The sequence below is a fragment of the Mustelus asterias genome, chromosome 1 (genome assembly GCF_964213995.1).
Source record: "Mustelus asterias chromosome 1, sMusAst1.hap1.1, whole genome shotgun sequence".
Lineage (NCBI taxonomy): Eukaryota > Metazoa > Chordata > Chondrichthyes > Carcharhiniformes > Triakidae > Mustelus > Mustelus asterias.
The window spans coordinates 173819090-173840658 of NC_135801.1; the positions used below are offsets into that span (position 1 = coordinate 173819090).

Sequence of the window (21569 nt, forward strand, 5' to 3'; positions counted from 1 at the left end):
AGGCCTTATCCCTGTCACCCCACATATTTACCCTGCTAATCTCCCTGACACTAAGGAGCAATTTAGCATGGGAAAAGCATTTTCAATCAGTGGGTAGTTAGGTTCTGGCTCTATCTGAAAGTGTGGTGGAGGCAGGTTCAATTAAGGCATTCAAGAGGGAATTGGATAATCATCTGAAAAGGAAAGATGTGGAGGGATATGGGAGAAAGAGAGGGAATGACACTGGGTAAAAGGTGCTAACACAGACACGGTGGGCTGAATGTGCTGCAACCATTCTATGGTCCCATCATTACTACTGGAACAATTCTTTATTGTAAAAAAGCTGGAACTATTGAGGAACATTATGTTTCAGGTATTTTTGTGTGATCTTAACACCTCAATGGGTACTCATACTTTAAGGGCCATGATGTGGAGTTGAACTGGGGTAGGCACAGTAAGTAGTCTCACAACACCAGGTTAAAGTCCAACACTGGTACTCACCTGATGAAGTAGCAGCGCTCTGAAAGCTTGTGCTACCAGATAAACCTATTGGACTTTAACCTGATGTTGTGAGACCACTTACTATGCATACTTTAAGGGCACATGTTTAATTTTCAAGATAATTTTGCAAATAACATTAATTGATATGTTCCAGAGGCTTCAGGTGAATTTCATACTCTTCCACATTGTAAACACAGCGCTAGATGATAACTATGTACCTCCTGGGAGTCCTCACCTGGCCACAGGCACCTGTGGAGATGCCGGCGTTGGACTGGGGTAAACACAGTGAGAAGCCCCTTGGGGCTTGGAGCTCCGAAAGCTTGTGTGGCTTTTGCTACCAAATAAACCTGTTGGACTTTAACCTGGTGTTGTTAAACTTCTTATAGGCACCTGCTCAGGTGAGAGACCCTACCACCTTAACTTCCACACGGCCCTCCAGGTGGCCACACCCACTGTGGCTGCGCATGCGGAGAGGAGGCAGGGCACTAGGACGGCGCAAACGTGCACTGCGCATGCGGGAGTGGGCGCGGGAAGCGGGAGGATTGCGTAAAACGCCGGCAGATCGTGTGACTGCGCATGCGGATGGAGGGATACTGGATTGCGTCAGCGCCGGCAGGCCGGGTAACTGCGCATGCGGATGGAGGGATACTGGATTGCGTCAGCGCCGGCAGACCGGGTAACTGCGCATGCGGGTGGTGAGGTACGGGATTGCGTCAGCGCCTACGACTTCAACCCTTTGCGCAATCGCACGTAAATGTGTCAGAAGGAGCACGGGGGGGTGAGGTGAGGTGAGAGTGAAGGGTCTCCAAGGGCAACCGCCAGTGCGAAGAAGCTGAGGTAATAGTGTCTGATCTGAAGCACTGAGGAGTGGTGTGTATGCATAGAATCAGTCAGTGCCTTGTATTGCTTATTCAGTTATTGAGGACATGTTTATTCATTTAGGAGATGTGGGCTTTCCCTGGCTAGGCCAGCATTTATTGTCCATCCCTCATTACCCTGGAGAAGTCATGGGTGAGGCTGCCTTCTTGAACTGCTGCAGACCATGTGGTGTAATTACACACACACACTGCTGTGAGGGAGGCAATTCCAGGATTTTGACCCAGCGACAGTGAAGGAATGGCCATATATTTCCAAATCAGGATGTAGAGTGACTTGGAGGAGAACCTCCAGGTGGTGGTGTTTCCACGTGTCTGCTGCTCGTGTCCTTCGAGGTAATAGTGCTCGTGGGTTTGGAAGGTTTTTGAAGGAGCCTTGGTGAATTCCTGTAGGGCATCTTGTAGCTGGTACACGCTGCTGCCATTGTACATTGATAGTAGAGGGAGTAAAGGTTTGTGGATGGGGTGTCGATCAAGCAAGCTGCTTTTTCCTGGTTGGAGTCAAGCTTGTTGAGTCTTGTTGGAGCTGCACTCATCCAGGCAAGTCAGGAAGTCAGTTACTCACTGCAGGGTTCCTAGTGTCTGACTTGTTCTTGTAACATTTATATGGCTAATCCAGTTCAGCTTCTGATCGGTCATTACCCACAAGATGTTGACAGTTGGGGATCCAGTGATGGTAATGCTGGATTCTGCTGGACATTGTGCAAACATTTCTGCAACTGAGCTTATGATAGGAGGAAAGTCATTGAAGCAGCTGAAGATGGTTGGGCCCAGGACATTACCCTGATAAACTCCTAGAATGATTTACTGGAGTTCAGATGACTCACCTCTAACACCCACAAACATCTTTCTTTGTGCTAGGTATGACTCCAACCAATGGAGAGTTTTCCCCCAGATTTCCATTGACGCCAGTTATGGTAGGGCTCCTTGATGCCATGCTCAGTCAAGTGTGGCCTTGTTATCAAGGACAGTCACTCTAGTACTTTCAGCCTTTTCTTGATAGCACATCGAGTGAATCAAATCAGTTGAAGACTGGCATCTGTTATGTTGGAGACCTCTGGAGAAGGCCAAAATGGATCATCCACTCAGCACTCCTGGCTGAAGATTATAGCAAATGCCTCAGCCTTATCTTTTGCACTGATGTGCAGGGCTCCCCATTATTGAGGACAGCCCGTGTCTGCATGAGTTTCCTCTGGGTGCTCTGGTTTCCTCCCACATTCCAATATATGTAGGTTAGGTGGATTAGCATTGTAATTGCATGGGGTTACAGGGCAGGGTTGGGTGGGGGTGGTGCCTGGGAAAGATGTGCTTTTGGAGAGTCGGTGCAGACTCAATGGGCCAAATGGCCTCCTTGCACACTGTAGGAGTTTGCAACTCCCTTGTTCTGTCCAGCTTCACCTGGCAGAGTTGAGAGATGTTCTCTCCCCAGTGTCCCTTCTCCAACTGTAATATATCCAGCTACAGCTAAAACTTAAACGCTTTTCTACCCTTAAAAGTTAAAGTAAAGTTTTAAAGTTTATTTATTAGTCATAAGTGAGGCTTACATTAACACTGCAATGAAGTTACTGTGAAATTTCCCTAGTTGCCACACTCCGGCGCCTGTTCAGGTCAATATACCTAACCAACACGTCTTTCAGACTGTGGTCTATATTAATCATAGAATCCCTACAGTGCAGAAGGAGGCCACTTGGCCCATTGAGTCTGCACTGAACTGACCATAATCCCACCCAGACCCTATCCCCATTTACCCTAGCTAGTCCCCCTGACACAAAGGGACAATTTATCATGGCCAATCAACCGGAATCGCACATCTTTGGAGAGTGAGAGGAAACCGGAGCACCTGGAGGAATCCCACGCAGACACATGGAGAATGTGCAAACTCCACACAGACAGTGACCCAAGCCGGGAATTGAACCCGGGTCCCCGGTGCTGTGAGGCAGCAGTCCTAACCGCTATGCCACCATGCCACCAGATAATAATGATTTAGATGTAAATGTCGGGGGAATGATCAAGAAGTTTGCAGACACAAAACTTGGCCACAGGGTTGATAGCGAGGGGGATAGCTGTAGACGGTAGGAAGACACCAATAGACTGGTCAGATGGGTAGAATAGTGGCAAAAGGAATTCAACCCAGTGAAGTGTGTGGTGGTGAATTTGGGGAGATCAAACAAGGCAAGAGAATACACAATAAATGGGAGGATACTGAGTGGATTAGAGGAAGTGTGGAACCTTGAAGTGAATGTTCACTTTTCCCTGAAGGTAATATGATGGGTTGATAAGGTGGTTAAGAAGGCGTATTAAATTCTTTCCTATATCACCCAAAGGGCTGTAGGAGTCTGGAACCTGTTGCCCAAAAGGACAGTAGAGGCTGAAACCCTCAACTCAATTAAAGGTGTCTGGATATGTACCTGAAGAGTCGTACCTGCAGGAATAAGCTGGGTGGTTTGTTTTTCAGCTGGCGCGGATACAATGGGCTAAGTGGCTTATTTCTGTGCTGTAAGCTTGCTATGATTCTCTCAGCCATGTTTATGCAATCTGCCCTTTAATTGCACCCTCTGTTTTCTTTGTGGTGAACCTGCTGTGTGCCATCTCCAAGACCAGTACTCCTAATGGGGACTAGGCAAGGCTGTGTACAACTTCAACATAACCTCCTCACTTTTATCCTGAACTATGGAGTCAAACAGCACACAAGGCGGCCATTTGGGCCATCATGAATGTGCTAAGGTAAAGTCGCCTTAGTCCCAATGACCACAGGCTGCTCTCTCCTTTGAGGGGGAGAGCTGAGTGGTGATTTAACCTGAGGATCACCACACCTCAGGGGAGGGGAAAGGTTGAGAAAGTGGGTAGTCTTAACTTTTATCATGAATGTGCTGGCTGTTTGAGAAACAACCGGATTCCTCTGAGCATTCCCCACAGTGCTACAGAGGGCGATCTTACCAAAAAACTTCTAAGTGCCAAACAAGCATGAAAACCTGGCTGATCGCCATCCCCATTCACCCCCCTCCCTAGCCAATCGCCGCCCTTGTTCACCCATCCCGCCCCTCTGGCCGATCGCTGCCCCGGCGATCCCTGAGGCAGAGTACGCAGCTCCCCTTCAGGCCCTGCCCTCTTCTGCTGCCCCCACCCCATGACACTGTCCTATGCCTGGTGGGCTGTGCCAGGGTGCCTGGTGGGCACTGTCAAGTCTCAGGCTGGCAGTGCCAAGTTGGGTTTCCACTGTCTTTTGAAGAAAAGAGTGCCAAAGACTCAAGACCCTCTGAGAGAAAGGTTTTCCTCATCTCTGTCTTCAATGAGTGACCCTATATTTTCAAACTGTCACTCCTGGGTCTAGATTCTCCCACAAGAGGAAACATCTTCTCCACATCAAACCTGTCAAGACCCCTCAGGATCTTAGTTTCATTCAAGTCACTTCTTACTCTTCCAAACTTCAATGAATACAAGCCTAACCTGTCCACCCTTTCCTCATACGATAACCCACCCATTCCAGGTATTAGTCTAGTAAACCTTCTCTGAACTGCTTCTAATGCATTTACATCTTTCCTTAAATGAAGAGACTAATACTATACACAATACTCTCGATGTGGTCTCACCAACGCCCTCCACAGCCCTCCCTACTTTTGAGATCAATTCCTCTCACAATAAACAGCAACATTCTATTAGCTTTCCTAATTACTTGCTGTAGCTGCATACTCACCTTTTGTGATTCATGAACTAGGATGCCTAGATCCCTCTGAATCTCAGAACTCTGCAATTTCTCACCATTTAGATCAGTTTCATTTTTTTTCCTTCCAGTCAAAATGGACTATTTCATGTTTCTGCACATCGTACTTCATTTGCTAGATCTTTGCCCACTCAACCTATCTATGTCCTTTTATAGCCTCCTGATGTCCACTTCACAATTTAGTTTCCTACCTATTTTCAGCAAATGTTGCAACCATACATTTGGCCCCTTCATCCAAGTCATTTATATAAATTGTAAACAGTTGAGGCCCCAGCACTGATTCCTGTGGTACACCACTTGTTACATCCTGCCAACCTGGTAAGGACCTATTTATGCCAACTCTCTGTTTCATCTTAACAATGATGTGGAGATGCCGGCGTTGGACTGGGGTAAACACAGTAAGAAATCTCACAACACCAGGCTAAAGTCCAACAGGTTTATTTGGTAGCAAAAGCCACTAGCTTTTGGAGCGCTGTTCCTTCGTCAAGACCTGACGAAGGAGCAGCGCTCTGAAAGCTAGTGGCGTTTGCTACCAAATAAACCTGTTGAACTTTAACCTGGTGTTGTGAGACTCATCTTAACAAGTCAGTCTTCTATCCATGCCAATATATTTCCCCCTACACAATGAGCTTTTTTTGTTTTCTGCCCTTTGATGTAACAGCTTAGAAAATGCCTGCTGTAAATTTTAAGTACAGCACATTCACCTATTATTGTGGGAAAATAAAAGCTCATGTTATAGTGGGTAACATGTTGGCATGGATAGAAGATTGCTGGCTAGTAGGAAGCAGAGGGTACCCTGGCACTGCAGCCTGGGGGCAGGATTCCATGTTGGGGGGTGGCATGGATTCCATGGTGAGGGGGAGATTCCGTGGTGGAGGGGGGGGGTTACTTTTTTCTATCTTCTATATTGTGAGGGGTGCCTCAGTCTTTCCATGGTGCCTTGGGACCCTCCCCTTCATTTTTTCAGAGGGACTAAAAGTATAGCACGAAAAGCCAGCAATGCAGCCAGTAGCTTTTCCCACCTGAGCTGGCATTCTGAAACAAATTGGAAAATTTGATCTTCCTTAATGGCGGAACAGGCTCGAGGGGCCAAATGGCCTATTCCTGCTCATTGTTTGTATGCTGTATGTCACAGCAACCCATGGATTAGGAATTGATTGCTTTTTTGGTCTTGGTGCACAGTTTGGCCAAGTTGAACAGCTCGCTATCAGCTCTGATTTGCAAGTGCACACTCATTTGAGTTGCCGAAATGCTTCAAAGCCCCTAAAAATAAGACTCACCTTTGTTGGGCCTCTTCGCCATTGCCCAAACAACTGGTGACTCAAATTCACTGCAACGAGACATGCAAAGTCTCCAACTAGTGCCCAACCAGCATGACAACATAGGCAGATAGGACTTAAGATCTAGAGCAGACCATTTGGCTTTTCGAGCTTGCTTCACCATTCTATCTCCTTCACGATAGCATTGGAAAGAGATAGGGTCAGGCAGGCTAGGAAAGTGTTTCTCTGGAGTAAAGGGAAATACAGTGTCATCAGGGAGGAAATTAGACGGGTAAATTGGAAGGAGGCATTCTTGGGGAAAAGTGCCGAAGGAAAGTGGAGGATTTTCAAGGAATGTTTGTCTGGAGCTCTGCATGACAACGTTCCGATGAGACAGGGGGGTGTTGGTAGGGTACGGGAACCGTGGTGCACGAAGGTTGTGATGAACCTGGTAAATAAGAAAAGAGAGGCGTACAGAAGGTTCAGAGAGCTAGGAGGTGTTAAGGATTTAGAGGAGTATACGCGATGTAGGAAGGAGCTTAAGAAGGAAATTAGGAGAGCGAGAAGGGGTCATGAGAAGACCTTGGCGGGTAAGATTAAGGAGAATCCCAAGGCTTTCTACAAATATGTCAAGAGTAAAAGGATGAGATGTGAAGGCATAGGACCCTTAAAAGGTGAAGGGGGAAAAGTTTGTGCGGAACCGTTAGAAATGGCGGAGCTGCTTAATGAATACTTTACCTCGGTATTCACGGTGGAAAGGGATCTGGGTGGTTGTACTGCTGGATTGCGGAGGACAGAAAGGATCGAGCATGTGGACATAAAGAAAGAGGATGTGTTGGAACTATTGAATGGCATCAAGGTTGGTAAGTCGCCGGGACCAGATGGGATGTACCCCAGGTTACTGTGGGAGGCGAGGGAGGAGATTGCGGAGCCTTTGGCGATGATCTTTGCATCGTCGATGGAGACGGGAGAGGTTCCGGAGGATTGGAGGATTGCGGATGTGGTCCCTGTATTCAAGAAAGGGAACAGGGACAGCCCGGGAAATTACCGACCGGTGAGTCTAACCTCAGTGGTTGGTAAGTTGATGGAGAGGATCCTGAGAGACAGGATTTATGATCATCTAGAGAAGTTTAGTATGATCAAAAGTAGTCAGCACGGCTTTGTCAGGGGCAGGTCGTGCCTTACGAGCCTGGTTGAGTTCTTTGAAAATGTGACCAAGCACATTGACGAAGGAAGAGCGGTGGATGTGGTCTATATGGACTTCAGCAAAGCGTTCGATAAGGTCCCCCATGCAAGACTTCTTGAGAAAGTGAGAGGGCATGGGATCCAAGGGGCTGTTGCCTTGTGGATCCAGAACTGGCTTGCCTGCAGAAGGCAGAGAGTGGCTGTGGAGGAGTCTTTCTCTGCATGGAGGTCAGTGACCAGTGGAGTGCCCCAGGGATCTGTTCTGGGACCCTTGCTGTTTGTCATTTTCATAAATGACCTGGATGAGGAAGTGGAGGGATGGGTTGGTAAGTTTGCTGACGACACCAAGGTAGGTGGTGTTGTGGATAGTTTGGAGGGATGTCAGAAGTTGCAGCGAGACATAGATAGAATGCAGGACTGGGCGGAGAAGTGGCAGATGGACTTCAACCCGGATAAGTGTGTGGTGATCCATTTTGGCAGATCCAATGGGATGGAGCAGCAGTATAAAATGAAGGGTACCATTCTTAGCAGTGTAGAGGATCAGAGGGACCTTGGGGTCCGGGTCCATAGGACTCTTAAATCGGCCTCGCAGGTGGAGGATGCGGTCAAGAAGGCGTATGGCGTACTAGCCTTCATTAATCGAGGGATTGAGTTTAGGAGTCGGGAGATAATGCTGCAGCTTTATAGGACCCTGGTTAGACCCCACTTGGAGTACTGCGCGCAGTTCTGGTCACCTCATTACAGGAAAGATGTTGAAGCCATTGAAAGGGTGCAGAGGAGATTTACAAGGATGTTGCCTGGATTGGGGGGCATGCCTTATGAGGATAGGTTGAGGGAGCTTGGTCTCTTCTCCCTGGAGAGACGAAGGATGAGAGGTGACCTGATAGAGGTTTACAAGATGTTGAGGGGTCTGGATAGGGTGGACTCTCAGAGGCTATTTCCAAGGGCTGAAATGGTTGCTACGAGAGGACACAGGTTTAAGGTGCTGGGGGGTAGGTACAGGGGGGATGTCAGGGGTAAGTTTTTCACTCAGAGGGTGGTGGGTGAGTGGAATCGGCTGACGTCGGTGGTGGTGGAGGCAAACTCGTTGGGGTCTTTTAAGAGACTTCTGGATGAGTACATGGGATTTAATGGGATTGAGGGCTATAGATAGGCCTAGAGGTGGGGATGTGATCGGCGCAACTTGTGGGCCGAAGGGCCTGTTTGTGCTGTGGCTTTCTATGTTCTATGTTCTATGATAATGATCATGGCTGATCTGGCTGTGGTCTCAACCACATTTTCCTGTCTGCCGCCCCCATAACTCATATCCCTCAATTAGTGTCCTATTTCATGATGGAACCCCGGTTTGCATATTAAATGGGACCTAATGTGAGAACATGTGGCACTTTGAGCACCCTTTTAAATTGGCACCTGCTGAATCATTGGTGTTAGCATGGCGGTAAGATTACTGGCCATCTTTTGAGGCCATTTATGGCAATCACAGGGTTGGAAAATTATCCCTACACTAACAACCCAAAATCCTGACCCTACTGATCTCATTTCATTGTGGGACAGTACTATGTTCAAAATGTCACTGCAATTATCTTAATGAAGGTGGTTACAATCCATTAGACCTGAACCATAGAACATAGAACATTACAGCGCCGTACAGGCCCTTCGGCCCTCGATGTTGCGCCGACCAGTGAAACCAATCTAAAGCCCATCTAACCTACACTATTCCAATATCATCCATATGTTTATCCAATAACCATTTGAATGCTCTTAATGTTGACAAGCCTACTACTGCTGCAGACAGGGTATTCCACGCCCTTACTACTCTCTGAGTAAAGAACCTACCTCTATCATCTGTCCTATATCTATCACCCCTCAATTTAAAGCTATGTCCCCTAGTGTTAGCCATCACCATCCGAGGAAAAAGGCTCTCACTATCCACCCTATCTAATCCTCTGATCATCTTGTATGTCTCTATTAAGTCACCTCTTAACCTTCTTCTCTCTAACGAAAACAACCTCAAGCCCCTCAGCCTTTCCTCATACGATTTTCCCACCATACCAGGCAACATCCTGGTAAATCTCCTCTGCACCCTTTCCAATACTTCCACATCCTTCCTATAATGCAGCGACCAGAACTGTACGCGCAATACCCCAAGTGCCATCTTGGCACATTTTTGAGCGATATGATAAGACACTATAAAAATACTGAATTCTTTAATCTAGATTGCTGTTTAATGCATGACATTAATCAACATGAAAAGCTCCTGAACCTTGAAGAGAGCAAACAAATTTCAATTGTTTTGACCAGGTAAGATATTGCCAGAGAAAATCTTGCTTAGTTGGCATTAATAAAACATTAAATATTTTATTTTCATTTCTTAGAGTTAGCTTTAGTTCGTTATATTCTCACTCTTGTCAGAGAAACACAAAATGCATTTTAAAAATGGAAAAAGTCAAAATTTAACTTGTAATTTCTTTTTCAGGTGGTCTGGATAACATGGCTGTCTCAGTTTTTTGTAACTACTGCTTTCAGCAGCCCAAAACAAATAGCTGCAGATTCTCTCTGACTACTTGTGGGCATGTTGTCTGCGAGGCCTGCCTCAAGAAAGGTAGGAATGGATTACGGGAGTATGTTTTGAAGAGAACACTTCTACAGTTAAAGTGCAGCTCTCAACTGAACTGACCCTTAATGTATTATTTAAATTTTTAATTTGTTTGGTCAAGCGCAAACCAACTTTCATACAGTCACAGGTCTAAGAAACGTCCCAAAGTGTCTAACATCGAATGAATTATTTTGCAAGTACAATAACTCTTATGTAAGAAGAACATTTTACACGCCCAGAACTTTCCAATATACTTCATAGTCAACATTTGAAATTATGGATGTGGGCAAATGTGGCAGTGAGTTTGCATATAGCAGCGTCCCAAAATCAGCAAAGCAATAGGTGACCAGATAATTTGTTGTAATTACATTAGTTGAATGATAAATATTTGTTTGGACACTGGGTATGGCTGTGTATTGATTTTTTAACCCAGTAATTCAGAGATTTAATCTGATAGTCCAGACGAGAAGCTTGTCGTAAAAATCCAACTGGCTCACTCATATGCTTCAGGAAAGGAAATATTTTAGGCTGGGTTTTACACTTCCTCACCAGCGGGTTCTATGTAAAATCCAGTGGGTGGCTTTCCTGGCATCTGTCTGCCAGCTCCTGCTGGGGAGGCGGGCGAATAGCAGGAGCTATTTGAATTGGGCTTCAAGCCCACTAATTATATTTAAAATAGTGAATTTTAGTATGCACGGGAACCATATCCGGGCCAGCAGAGCAGGCCGGGAGCATCGCGACGGGTTTGGCGCCTGGCTGCAGTCCTGTCTTTGTGCCGATGCCTGATTCTCTGGGCCATTGCGATTCGCGATCAGAGCTAGCGGGCTCGTGGGCCTGGAGAATTCTTCCCCCCCATCCCCCCACCAACCCCACACCACCGCCTCCCCCCCCCCCCCCCCCCCCCCCCATGTCATCTTTTCACAGGAAATGTGATGATGTTCTTACCTTTGCATTTGTGTTGCTTGTCACTTTTTTTCTATAGATGGGACTAATAGCCACTCTGTAAGATTGGAACTGTGCACCTGCACAAAAATTTCAAAAACTTTCCTTTTAAAGGAGTTGTCCCTTTAATAATTCAATCAGATGCTGAGATCTTCTGGCTCCACCTCAGCGGGTCTTCCCATGGTAGATGCGGCAAACCATTAAAATTCCCATTGACTTCAGCAGGACTGTAAAATCCTATCAGCGGGAGGAGCTGTAAAATCCTGAAGGAAGTCATTCAGCCCATCATGTCCATGCTGGCTCACTTAGCCTCCTTCCCTGACCTGTTCCCCTGAGCCTTGAAAATTATTTGTTTTCAGGTAACTATCTAGAATCTGTTTTGAAGGCATGAATTGAATCTGCCATCAACAAACTCCCAGGCAGTGCATTTCAGATCCTAACAACTTGCTGCATAAAAAAAATTCTCCTCATGATGCCATCGCATCTTTTGCCAATCATCTTAATTTGTTGGATCCTTCCATCTACAGAAACATTTTCTCCCTATCATACCTGTATCAAATATTTTCTTAATCTCTTCTTCTCCAACTGCCTCAGCTTCTCCAGTCTATCCAGGCAACTGAAGTTCCACATCCTTGGAACCATAGTCTTGAATCTTTTTTGCAGCCTCTCTAATGCCTTCACCTTCATCCTAAAGTATGATGCTGTCCTTTATTATAAGAGGAATTGAACATATAAGTAAAAATATGACGCTTCGGGACATTGGTGAGACTGCATCTTGAATTGTGTGCAGTTTTGGTTTCCTTATTTAAGGATGGATGTGAATGCATCGGAGGTGGTTTAGAGAAGGTTTACCTGATTGATATCGGGAATGAGCTGGTTGTCTTATGAGGATAGGTTGAAAAGGCTGGGCTTGTTTCCACTACAGTTTAGAAGAATTGAGGGGTGACAGGATTGAAGTATATAAGATCCTGAATGGCATTGGTAAGGTGGATGCTGAAAGGATGTTTCCACTTGTTGGTGAGTCCAGAACTAGGGGGGCACTGTTTTAAAATTAGGGGTGTCCTTATAAAACAGGGCTGAGGACAATTTTTTTCTGAGGATTGTGCGACTTTGGAACTCTATGCCTCAGAAGGCAGTGGAAGTGGCATCACTGAATATTTTTAAGACCGTCGTAGGTAGATTCTTGTTGGACAAGGGAATAAAAGGTTATCGGGGTAGATGGGTAATGTGAAACATAGTATAAACAGATCAACCATGATCTTATTGAATGGCAGAGCAGGCTCGAGGGGCCGAATGGCCTACCTCTGCTCCTATTTTGTATGTTTATACGTAAGTTTATATGATGTCCAGAACTGGACACAATACTCCAGTTGAGGCCAAATGATGACTGCTTGCTAATTTGTAGCAGATGTCACAGCTCTGTGATCCAGCTGAAATCGAGGCAGTCAATGGGCCACATGATCTCTGGGCATGGGTTTATAAATGCTAGTCACAGGCTAATGATGGACATTGAGAAAATGCCTCAGGTGTTGTTGTGCCTGCTTTTATTTGTGAATTTTTCTTCCTTTCCTTAATCCCTGTTAAAATCTTTATAGAATTTTGGATAGTCACCAAAACATACAAAATAAATCCGAAAGAAGTGGGGAAGAAATCAAAAATAGTACAATATAGAGCCAAAAGAATTAATGAATGGAAGAAAAGGTGAAAAGTGCTCCACATCGCTCTTGTGCAACATGTATTTTTATTAAAAAAGCAACTGAGCAGACTGAGTTCAAGATCCTTGTAACCCAGTTAATATGGCCAGTTGATTTGATTTGATTTATTATTGTCACACGTATTAACATACAGTGAAAAGCATTTAGGGCAAAAAGGGGTCACGAAAGAAGAACGTACAGGGTAAATGGTAGGACTCTGAAGAGTGCAGTTGAACAGAGGGATTTGGGAATACAGGTACAGAGTTCCCTAAAAGTGACGTCACAGGTGGATAGGGTCGTAAAGAGTGCCTTTGGTACATTGGCCTTTATAAATCGGAGTATCGAGTATAAAAGTTGGAGTGTTATGGTAAGGTTGTATAAGGCATTGGTGAGGCCGAATTTGGAGTATTGTGTACAGTTTTGGTCACCTAGTTACAGGAAGGATGTAAATAAGATTGAAAGAGTGCAGAGAAGGTTCACAAGGATGTTGCCGGGACTTGAGAAGCTAAGTTACAGAGAGAGATTGAATAGGTTGGGACTTTATTCCCTGGAGCGTAGAAGATTGAGGGGAGATTTGATAGAGGTGTATAAGATTTTGATGGGTATAGATAGAGTGAATGCGAGCAGGCTTTTTCCGCTGAGGCTAGGGGAGAAAAAAACCAGAGGGCATGGGTTAAGGGTGAAAGGAGAAAAGTTTAAAGGGAATATTAGGGGGGGCTTCTTCACGCAGAGAGTGGTGGGAGTGTGGAATGAGCTGCCGGATAAAGTGGTAAATGCGGGGTCACTTTTAACATTTAAGAAAAACTTGGACGGGTTCATGGATGAGAGGGGTGTGGAGGGATATGGTCCAAGTGCAGGTCAGTGGGACTAGGCATAAAATGGTTCGGCACAGACAAGAAGGGCCAAAAGGCCTGTTTCTGAGCTGTAATTTTCTATGGTTCTATGGTTCTATGGAAATGTCCTTGGCAGACAGGAGTAAGGAGAATCCCAAGGCATTTTATTCATACGTTAGGAACAAAAGGGTTGTCAGGGAAAAAAATCGGACCTCTCAGGGACAAAAGTGGGGAATTATGCTTGGAGCCCAAAGAAGTAGGGGAGATCCTAAATGAATACTTTACGTCGGTATTCACAAAGGAGAGGGATGCGTTGACTGGGAGTGTCTCGGAGGGGAGTGTTGAACCGTTAGAGAAAATCTCCATTACAAGGGAGGAAGTGTTAGGTTTTTTAGAGAATATAAAGACTGACAAATTCCCAGGGCCTGATGGAATCTATCCAAGGCTGCTCAGGGAGACGAGAGATGAAATCGCTGGACGTCTGACGCAAATCTTTGTCTCGTCACTGGACACAGGTGAGGTCATGATGTGGAGATGCCGGCGTTGCACTGGGGTAAGCACAGTAAGAAGTTTCACAATACCAGGTTAAAGTCCAACAGGTTTATTTGGTAGCAAATACCATAAGCTTTCGGAGCGCTGCCCCTTTGTCAGATGGAGTGGATATCTGTTCTCCAACAATGCACAGACACCGAAATCAAGTTACAGAATACTAATTAGAATGCAAATCTCTACAGCCAGCCAGGTCTTAAAGGTACAGACAATGTGGGTGGAGGGAGCATTCAACACAGGTTGAAGAGATGTGTATTGTCTCCAGACAGAACAGCTAGTAGATTCTGCAAGATCAGGGGGAAAGCTGTGGGGGTTACTGATAATTATCAGTGATTTATATAAATGATCTGGAATGAAGGTGTAACTGGGGTGATCAGTAAGTTTGCGGACGACACGAAATTGGCTGGACTTGCAGATAGTGAGGAACATTGTCAGAGGCTACAGAAGGATATAGATAGGCTGGAAATTTGGGCAAAGAAATGGCAGATGGAGTTCAATCCAGATAAATGCGAAGTGATGCATTTTGGTAGAGCTAATGTAGGGGGGAGTTATACGATAAATGGCAGAACTATAAAGGGTGTAGATACGCAGAGGGACCTGGGTGTGCAAGTCCACAGATCCTTGAAGGTGACGTCACAGGTGGAGAAGGTGGTGAAGAAGGCATATGGTATGCTTGCCTTTATAGGACGGGGCATCGAGTATAAAAGTTGGGGTCTGATGTTGCAGATGTATAGAACGTTGGTTCGGCCGCATTTGGAATACTGCGTCCAGTTCTGGTTGCCACACTACCAGAAGGACGTGGAGGCTTTAGAGAGAGTGCAGAGGAGGTTTATCAGGATGTTGCCTGGTATGGAGGGGCTTAGTTATGAGGAGGGATTGGGTAAACTGGGGTTGTTCTCACTGGAAAGACGGAGGATGAGGGGAGACCTAATAGAGGTGTATAAAATTATGAAAGGCATAGATAGGGTGAACGGTGGGAAGCTTTTTCCCAGGTCGGTGGTGATGTTCACGAGGGGTCATAGATTCAAGGTGAGGTGGGGGGGGGAGGTTTACCACGGATATCAGATGGACATATTTTACACAGAGGGTGGTGGGGGCCTGGAATGCGCTGCCGGGCAAGGTGGTGGAGGCGGACACACTGGGAACGTTTAAGACTTATCTAGATAGCCACTTGAACGGAGTAGGAATGGAGGGATACAAAAGAATGGTCTAGTTTGGACCAGGGAGCGGCGCGGGCTTGGAGGGCCGAAGGACCTGTTCCTGTGCTGTATTGTTCTTTGTTCTCTTTGTATTGTTTCTTGCGCGCTATACAGCGAGTTCACAAGGGATGACAGGGGTTGGATTCTGTTGTTATTGCTGCTAATAACAACAGAATTTGTTGTTAAAACATACCGTTCATAGAGAAGGAAACAAGAGAGAGTGCAGAATGTCGTGTTACAGTCATAGCTGGAGTGCAAGGTAAGTCCATTCAAAAGTCTGACAGCAGCAGGGAAGAAGCTGTTCTTGAGTCGGTTGGTACGTGACCTTAGACTTTTGTATCTTTTTCCCGATGGAAGAAGGTGGAAGAGAGAATGTCCGGGGTGCATGGGATCCTTAATTATGCTGGCTGCTTTGTCGAGGCAGCGGGAAGTGTAGACAGAGTCAATGGATGGGAGGCTGGTTTTCTGTATGCATAATATTCCTCAATGTCAACAGAGCTGATAAGGACCAAGATTAAATAATTATTCAATTTAAATGAGGGTTGTACCTCCTTTTTATTTAGCCCCATAAATCGTCCATGAGACAATTTAACATATTATTTGATTGCTTGCTCAATTTTCAACCAGAACCTGCCTTCAGTAAGGACACGTGCTGCCAGTGAGCCTCAAACAATGGTCCTGTAATGAGAAAAAATGTTAGGGAAATGCGTTTTCCAACCATTGGGTGGAATTCTTTCATCTGGGGACTAAGCCCTGTGGCGGTGGCGAGGCACGGGGTGTTTCCCACTGCAGAGGATGGCAGGAAATCAAGCCGTATAATCTGGCCCCAATCTTATTAACTGTACAGCTGGGTGTTTCACGATGTATTCTGTGGTGGGGCATCCCTGACACGCGTAGGCTGCCATCATATCCGGGCACCATATTGAAAGGGTGCCCAACATCACTGACCCACTATTGAAGAAAGAAGATGGACCTCCAGAAACACTGAGGCTGAAGGTGGGATCTTCAATGATAATGAATTTGGAAGATCCACGTGTATATTCTCCCTTCACCCACTGCTGTGGTGTTCTGGGGTCCAGGTTGCTGGCGACCTCCATTCTGAATTTAGAAGGCCACTCCTGGTCTTATTCAGTTGAGTCCTGCCGTGTTGTTCCAGATGTGTTTTGGATGGTGTGTTTTCCTGCTGGAGTTGCAGAGAATCGGGTGTGGGTGGAAGATTCTGGTTGGGCCTGCATCTGCATTCCATTAGCGGGACGTAACTCAGTTTCAGGGCAGCCTCCAGCGGGTTTCCTGATCCGCCGTGGTGGGCACCAGTGGAAGATGCCGTGGAAAATTCACACTGGCGTGGAAACAATTTTTTGCACTCCTGCCACATCCTTCCCCTCTGCTCGCTATTGAAGCAGTGGAGCCATGGGAGAACAGAGAGTTAGAAAGCTACACACAAAAACAGAAAACTGGTCTGTATCTGTGCAGATTGTACTTTAGGTACTGTCTTCGGAACTGGAAAACAAGAGATGGACAGGTGTGGGTGTTGCAATTAGAAAAATGAAGAACTGGGGCATGAATTTCTGTGGGGTCATCAGCCATAACTTTATTTCTGGGGTTCCATCGAACTTACAGGTGGAGGAAGCAGGAGATCACTTGCAGAAAATCCCCATCATGAGCCCAGACTGCTGTCCTGTGGCACAGTCAAAATCAGAATCCTGATTCCTAAATACCTACTGAGAACTTCGGTTGACTGGGCTTTGTTTTCTGGTCCTGTTGGCTGGAGGTGCCTTTTTGAATGTAATTCCAGTGTAATGTGCCGACTGTCTGCCAAGTTAGGCTGTTTGAAACAGTTATTCCAAGGACTATAAATTAACTCCCGTAGTTAAATTTAAGGAAGTAGTAAATGAGGATAGTTAATCTATATCTGCAAATCAAGGCGTCTAATGACCTCAGAGAGGATAATCATTTGCCATGCTTCCAAAACAGTTTGATTGTGGCAAGTGAACCAGAAGTTAATGATAAGAATCTGTGAAATTAATAAAACATGTTAAAATTGGGAATATGGGGCAGAAGAATGTGAGGCGCTTGCTCGCTAAAATGTCACGGCAGGGGAAGGCTACCCGGGGAAAGAACGGCTAATTTGCAGCCATTTAATGGCTAATTGACCATTAATAGGCTGAAGGTGGCATTTCCAATGCTGCCTCAAAGGCCAATGGCCAGTCAGTGACAACACTCAAGTAACAGCAGCACCATTATGGTCACTGCTGTTACTGCATTGAGGAAGTGTTCAGCAATGCATGAGAACTTTAAAATGTTTGAGGGTCGGGGGCGGGGAGGAGAACTTTAAAATGTTTAAGAGTCGGGGGGGAGGGTTGGTGGTGGTAGGGTGGGGGAGGGTGGTAAGTAACACCTTGGTGAAGAGCCTTACGATCGGCCCAGAGGACCAGTTAATTAAGGACTCCGCCCCACCACCACTGTCTCATGAGGGAAACCCGCTGGCTTGGCCACTTGGTGTGGGACTCTCCCGACACAGGTTCAATGCTGGCTGTGGTAGAATAAGGCCCTTAAGTAAACATTAATTGCCACTTAAGGGCCTCAATTGACCCTCTGACACTGAGCGCCACCACTGACTGTGCTGCCCAGATGCGCAGAGCTACCAAATTTGACTTGCAGCAAGTGATCAGGGAACAAAGGTGAGGGTATAACCTATGAGGGCTCATGCTCCCTAATTTACCTGTCACTGATGCATTTCACCATGACAGCTTTTGTAGTCGTGACCACTGTAAAGGCCAATTGAGCATAATCACCACCTTTCACATTCAATGCATTGTTATTGCCAAGGCTCCCATTATCCACATTACAGAATGTAGTCACCGTTTACCAGAAACCTGATATCATCTAAACACTGTGATCGCAAGGAAGCAGGGTATTCTGTAGCAAGTAGCTTGTATCCTAACTCCCCAAAGGCTCTGTACCATTTACAAGACACTACTGCAATGATATACTCTTCACTTGCCTGAATGAGTGTACCTCCAACAACCTGCAAGAAGTTTAACACTATTCAGGGTACCCCATCCACAGGCTTAACCATCCGCCTCTTCCTCATGGTGTCTGTTGTGTGTACAATCTGTGGGCTACATTCTAGCAGCTCACCAAAGTCTCTTTGGCAGGTTCTACCAAACCCACAGCCTCTTCCATCATCTTTGAGTTCCCCTCCCAGTCATACACCATCATGACTTGAGCAAATGAATATGTCTTACCAATCCTTCATCCTAAACTGAAATCTTGGATCTGCCGAACAACATTGTGGGATTTCCTTGATATGGCCTACAGTGGTTCAAAAAGAAGTACCATCAAGGGCAATTAAGAATGGGCAATTATGTGCATGTTGAGAATGAATATAAAAAAACTCACGCTTTGAACGGAAGAGCCAGATAAAAATGGCTACATTTTAGCAGCTAAATATCAGAACTGTGTCCCAGAAGTCCTGCAGTATTTCAAGTGATTTTGCACTCCACTATTTCAGCAAAATTATGCCGTATCTTCAGCACTTCCATAAAACTTTATTTTTGGTTGAATTGTCTTTCTGTTTCCAGATTTCAAATACGTTTCATTAAAGGAGTGGAATATTTCTAATATTTGATACTTTTTTTTAGGAAACGTGGACATATGCTGTGTATGCAAAACACGTTGTCACACTTTATTTCTCTCAGATAAGGTATTTTATGCACTTGTACCATTGTACTGCTTGCTTGAATTCCATCCTATTTTCATTTTGTGGATCCTGCTGTTTCCCACTGTACCATATCAGGGTGTAATAGTCCATGATAAATGATCAATGAACCATGATATCTGTAATCCTAGTTTGAAAAATACATGTCCATGACTTTATTTTATTAAATTACTTTGGACTAATCTTGTTACCAAAACAAATAATCATGATCTTGATCTTTACAAATAGAAAGATAGTTTATGTCAGTTTGTTTTTTTAATATGTTAAGTTAGCAACAAACCACCTTGACAAAAACTTGCAGAAGAGCACTAAATTGATATGAGTGGATTTCTGTAACATATAAGTGACCTAGCAGTGAGGTACTGATGCAAATTGCAATGGTTGTTGTTTTCTTCAATGTACCTGGAGGGATAACCACAGTGAACACAAGGAATTAAGGGACAGTTATAGAGTCATAGAGGTTAACAGCATGGAAACAGACCCTTCGGCCCAACTTGTCCATGCCGCCCTTTTTTTTTTTAAAACCCCGAAGCGAGTCCCAATTGCCCGCATTTGGCCTATATCCCTCTATATCCATCTTACTCATGTAACTGTCTAAACACTTTTAAAAACTGTCTAAACACTTTTTAAAAGACTTCTTCTCCCAGAGGGTGGTGAATCTCTGGAATTCTCTGCCCACTGAGGTGGTGGAGGCTACCTCGCTGAATATGTTTAAAGCGCGGATGGATGGATTCCTGATCGGTAAGGGAATTAAGGGTTATGGGGATCAGGCGGGTAAGTGGTACTGATCCACGTCAGATCAGCCATGATCTTATTGAATGGCGGGGCAGGCTCGAGGGGCTAGATGGCCTACTCCTGCTCCTATTTCTTATGTTCTTATGTTCTTATTGTACCCGCCTCTACTACTACCTCTGGCAGCTTGTTCCAGACACTCACCACCCTCTGCGTGAAATTGTCCCTCTGAACCCTTTTGTATCTCTTCCCTCTCACTTTAAACCTATGCCCTCTAGTTTTAGACTCCCCTACTTTTGGGAAAAGGGTTTGAATATCTAGCTGATCTATGCCCCTCATTGTTTTACAGATCCCCAACGCCCCACCATTCACTGAGGAAGTCCTTCCTTGGTTCAATCTACCAAAATGCATTTATCTAAATTAAACTCCATCTGCCATTCGTCAGCCCAGTGGCCCAATTGATCAAGATCCCGTTGCAATCTAAGATAAGCTTCTTTACTGTCTACTGTGCCACCAATTTTGGCGTCATCTGCAAACTTACTAACCATGTCTCCTATATTCTCATCCAAATCATTAATATAAATGACAAATAACAGTGGTCCCAGCACCGATCCCTGAGACACACCATCAATTTGAAAAACAAATCCTCTACAACCACCCTCTGGCTTCTGTCATCAAGCCAATTTTGTATCCATTTAGCTACCTCACCCTGGATCCTGTGAGATTTAATCTTATGCAACAACCTACCATGCGGTACCTTGTCAAAGGCCTTGCTAAAGTCCATGTAGACAACATCTACTTTCTTGGCTACCCCTTCAAAAAACTCAATCAAATTTGTGAGACATGATTTTCCACTCACAAAGCCATGCTGACTGTCCCTAATCAGTCCTTGTGTCTCTAAATGCCTGTAGATCCTGTCTCTCAAAATACCTTCCAACAACTTACCCACCACAGATGTGAGGCTCACTGGCCTGTAGTTCCCAGGCTTTTCCCTGCAGCCCTTTTTAAACAAAGGTACAACATTTGCCACCTCCAACCTTCAGGCACCTCACCTGTGACTAACGATGATTCACATATCTCTCTAGAGGACCTGCAATTTCCTCCCTAGCCTCCAACAATGTCCTGGGATACATTTCATCAGGTCCCGGGGATTTATCTACCTTGATGCACTTTAAGACTTCCAACACCTCCTTCTCTGTAATATATACACTCCTCAAGATATCACTTTATTTCCCCAAGTTCCCTGACATCCATGCTTTTCTCAACAGTAAATACCGATGAGAAATGTTCATTTAGGATCTCATCCATCTCTTGTGGATCCGCACATAGATGACCTTATTGACACTTAAGAGGCCCTACTCTCTCCCTAGTTACTCTTTTGGCCTTTATGTATTTGTAGAAGCTCTTTGGATTCTCCTTTGCCTTATCTGCCCAAACAATCTCATGTCCCCTTTTTGTCCTCCTGATTTCCCTTTTAACTCTACTCCTATTTACTCTTCAGGGGAGTCACTTGATCCCAGCTGCCTATGCATGTCATGTGCCTCCTCCTTCTTGACCAGGGCCTCAATATCCCAAGTCATCCAGGGTTCCCTACTTCTACCAGCCTTGCCCTTCACTCTAAGACGAATGTGCTTACCCTGAACTCCCACTGGTAAGTGAGAGGCACTTTTGAAAGCCTCCCACATACCAGCTATCCCTTTGCCTTCCCACAGACTTCCCAATTAACTTTTGAAAGTTTCTGCCTGCTATCATCAAAATTGGCCTTGCCCCAATTTAGAATTTT

At 45.3% G+C, this 21569-nt stretch overlaps 1 protein-coding gene across 2 annotated transcripts in view; it reads left to right on the plus strand.

The window, feature by feature from the left end:
• The first annotated feature begins 1218 nt into the window (after positions 1-1218).
• rnf212 (ring finger protein 212) overlaps positions 1219-21569 on the plus strand; it is a 58926-nt gene continuing 38575 nt past the window's right edge. For both annotated transcript variants that reach the window (XM_078228374.1, XM_078228286.1), the window contains exons 1-3: positions 1219-1317; positions 9997-10122; positions 18978-19039. In XM_078228374.1, coding sequence (XP_078084500.1) covers positions 10011-10122; positions 18978-19039 — 174 coding nt within the window. In that variant the 5' untranslated portion in view covers positions 1219-1317; positions 9997-10010. The remainder of the gene's footprint in view (positions 1318-9996; positions 10123-18977; positions 19040-21569) is intronic.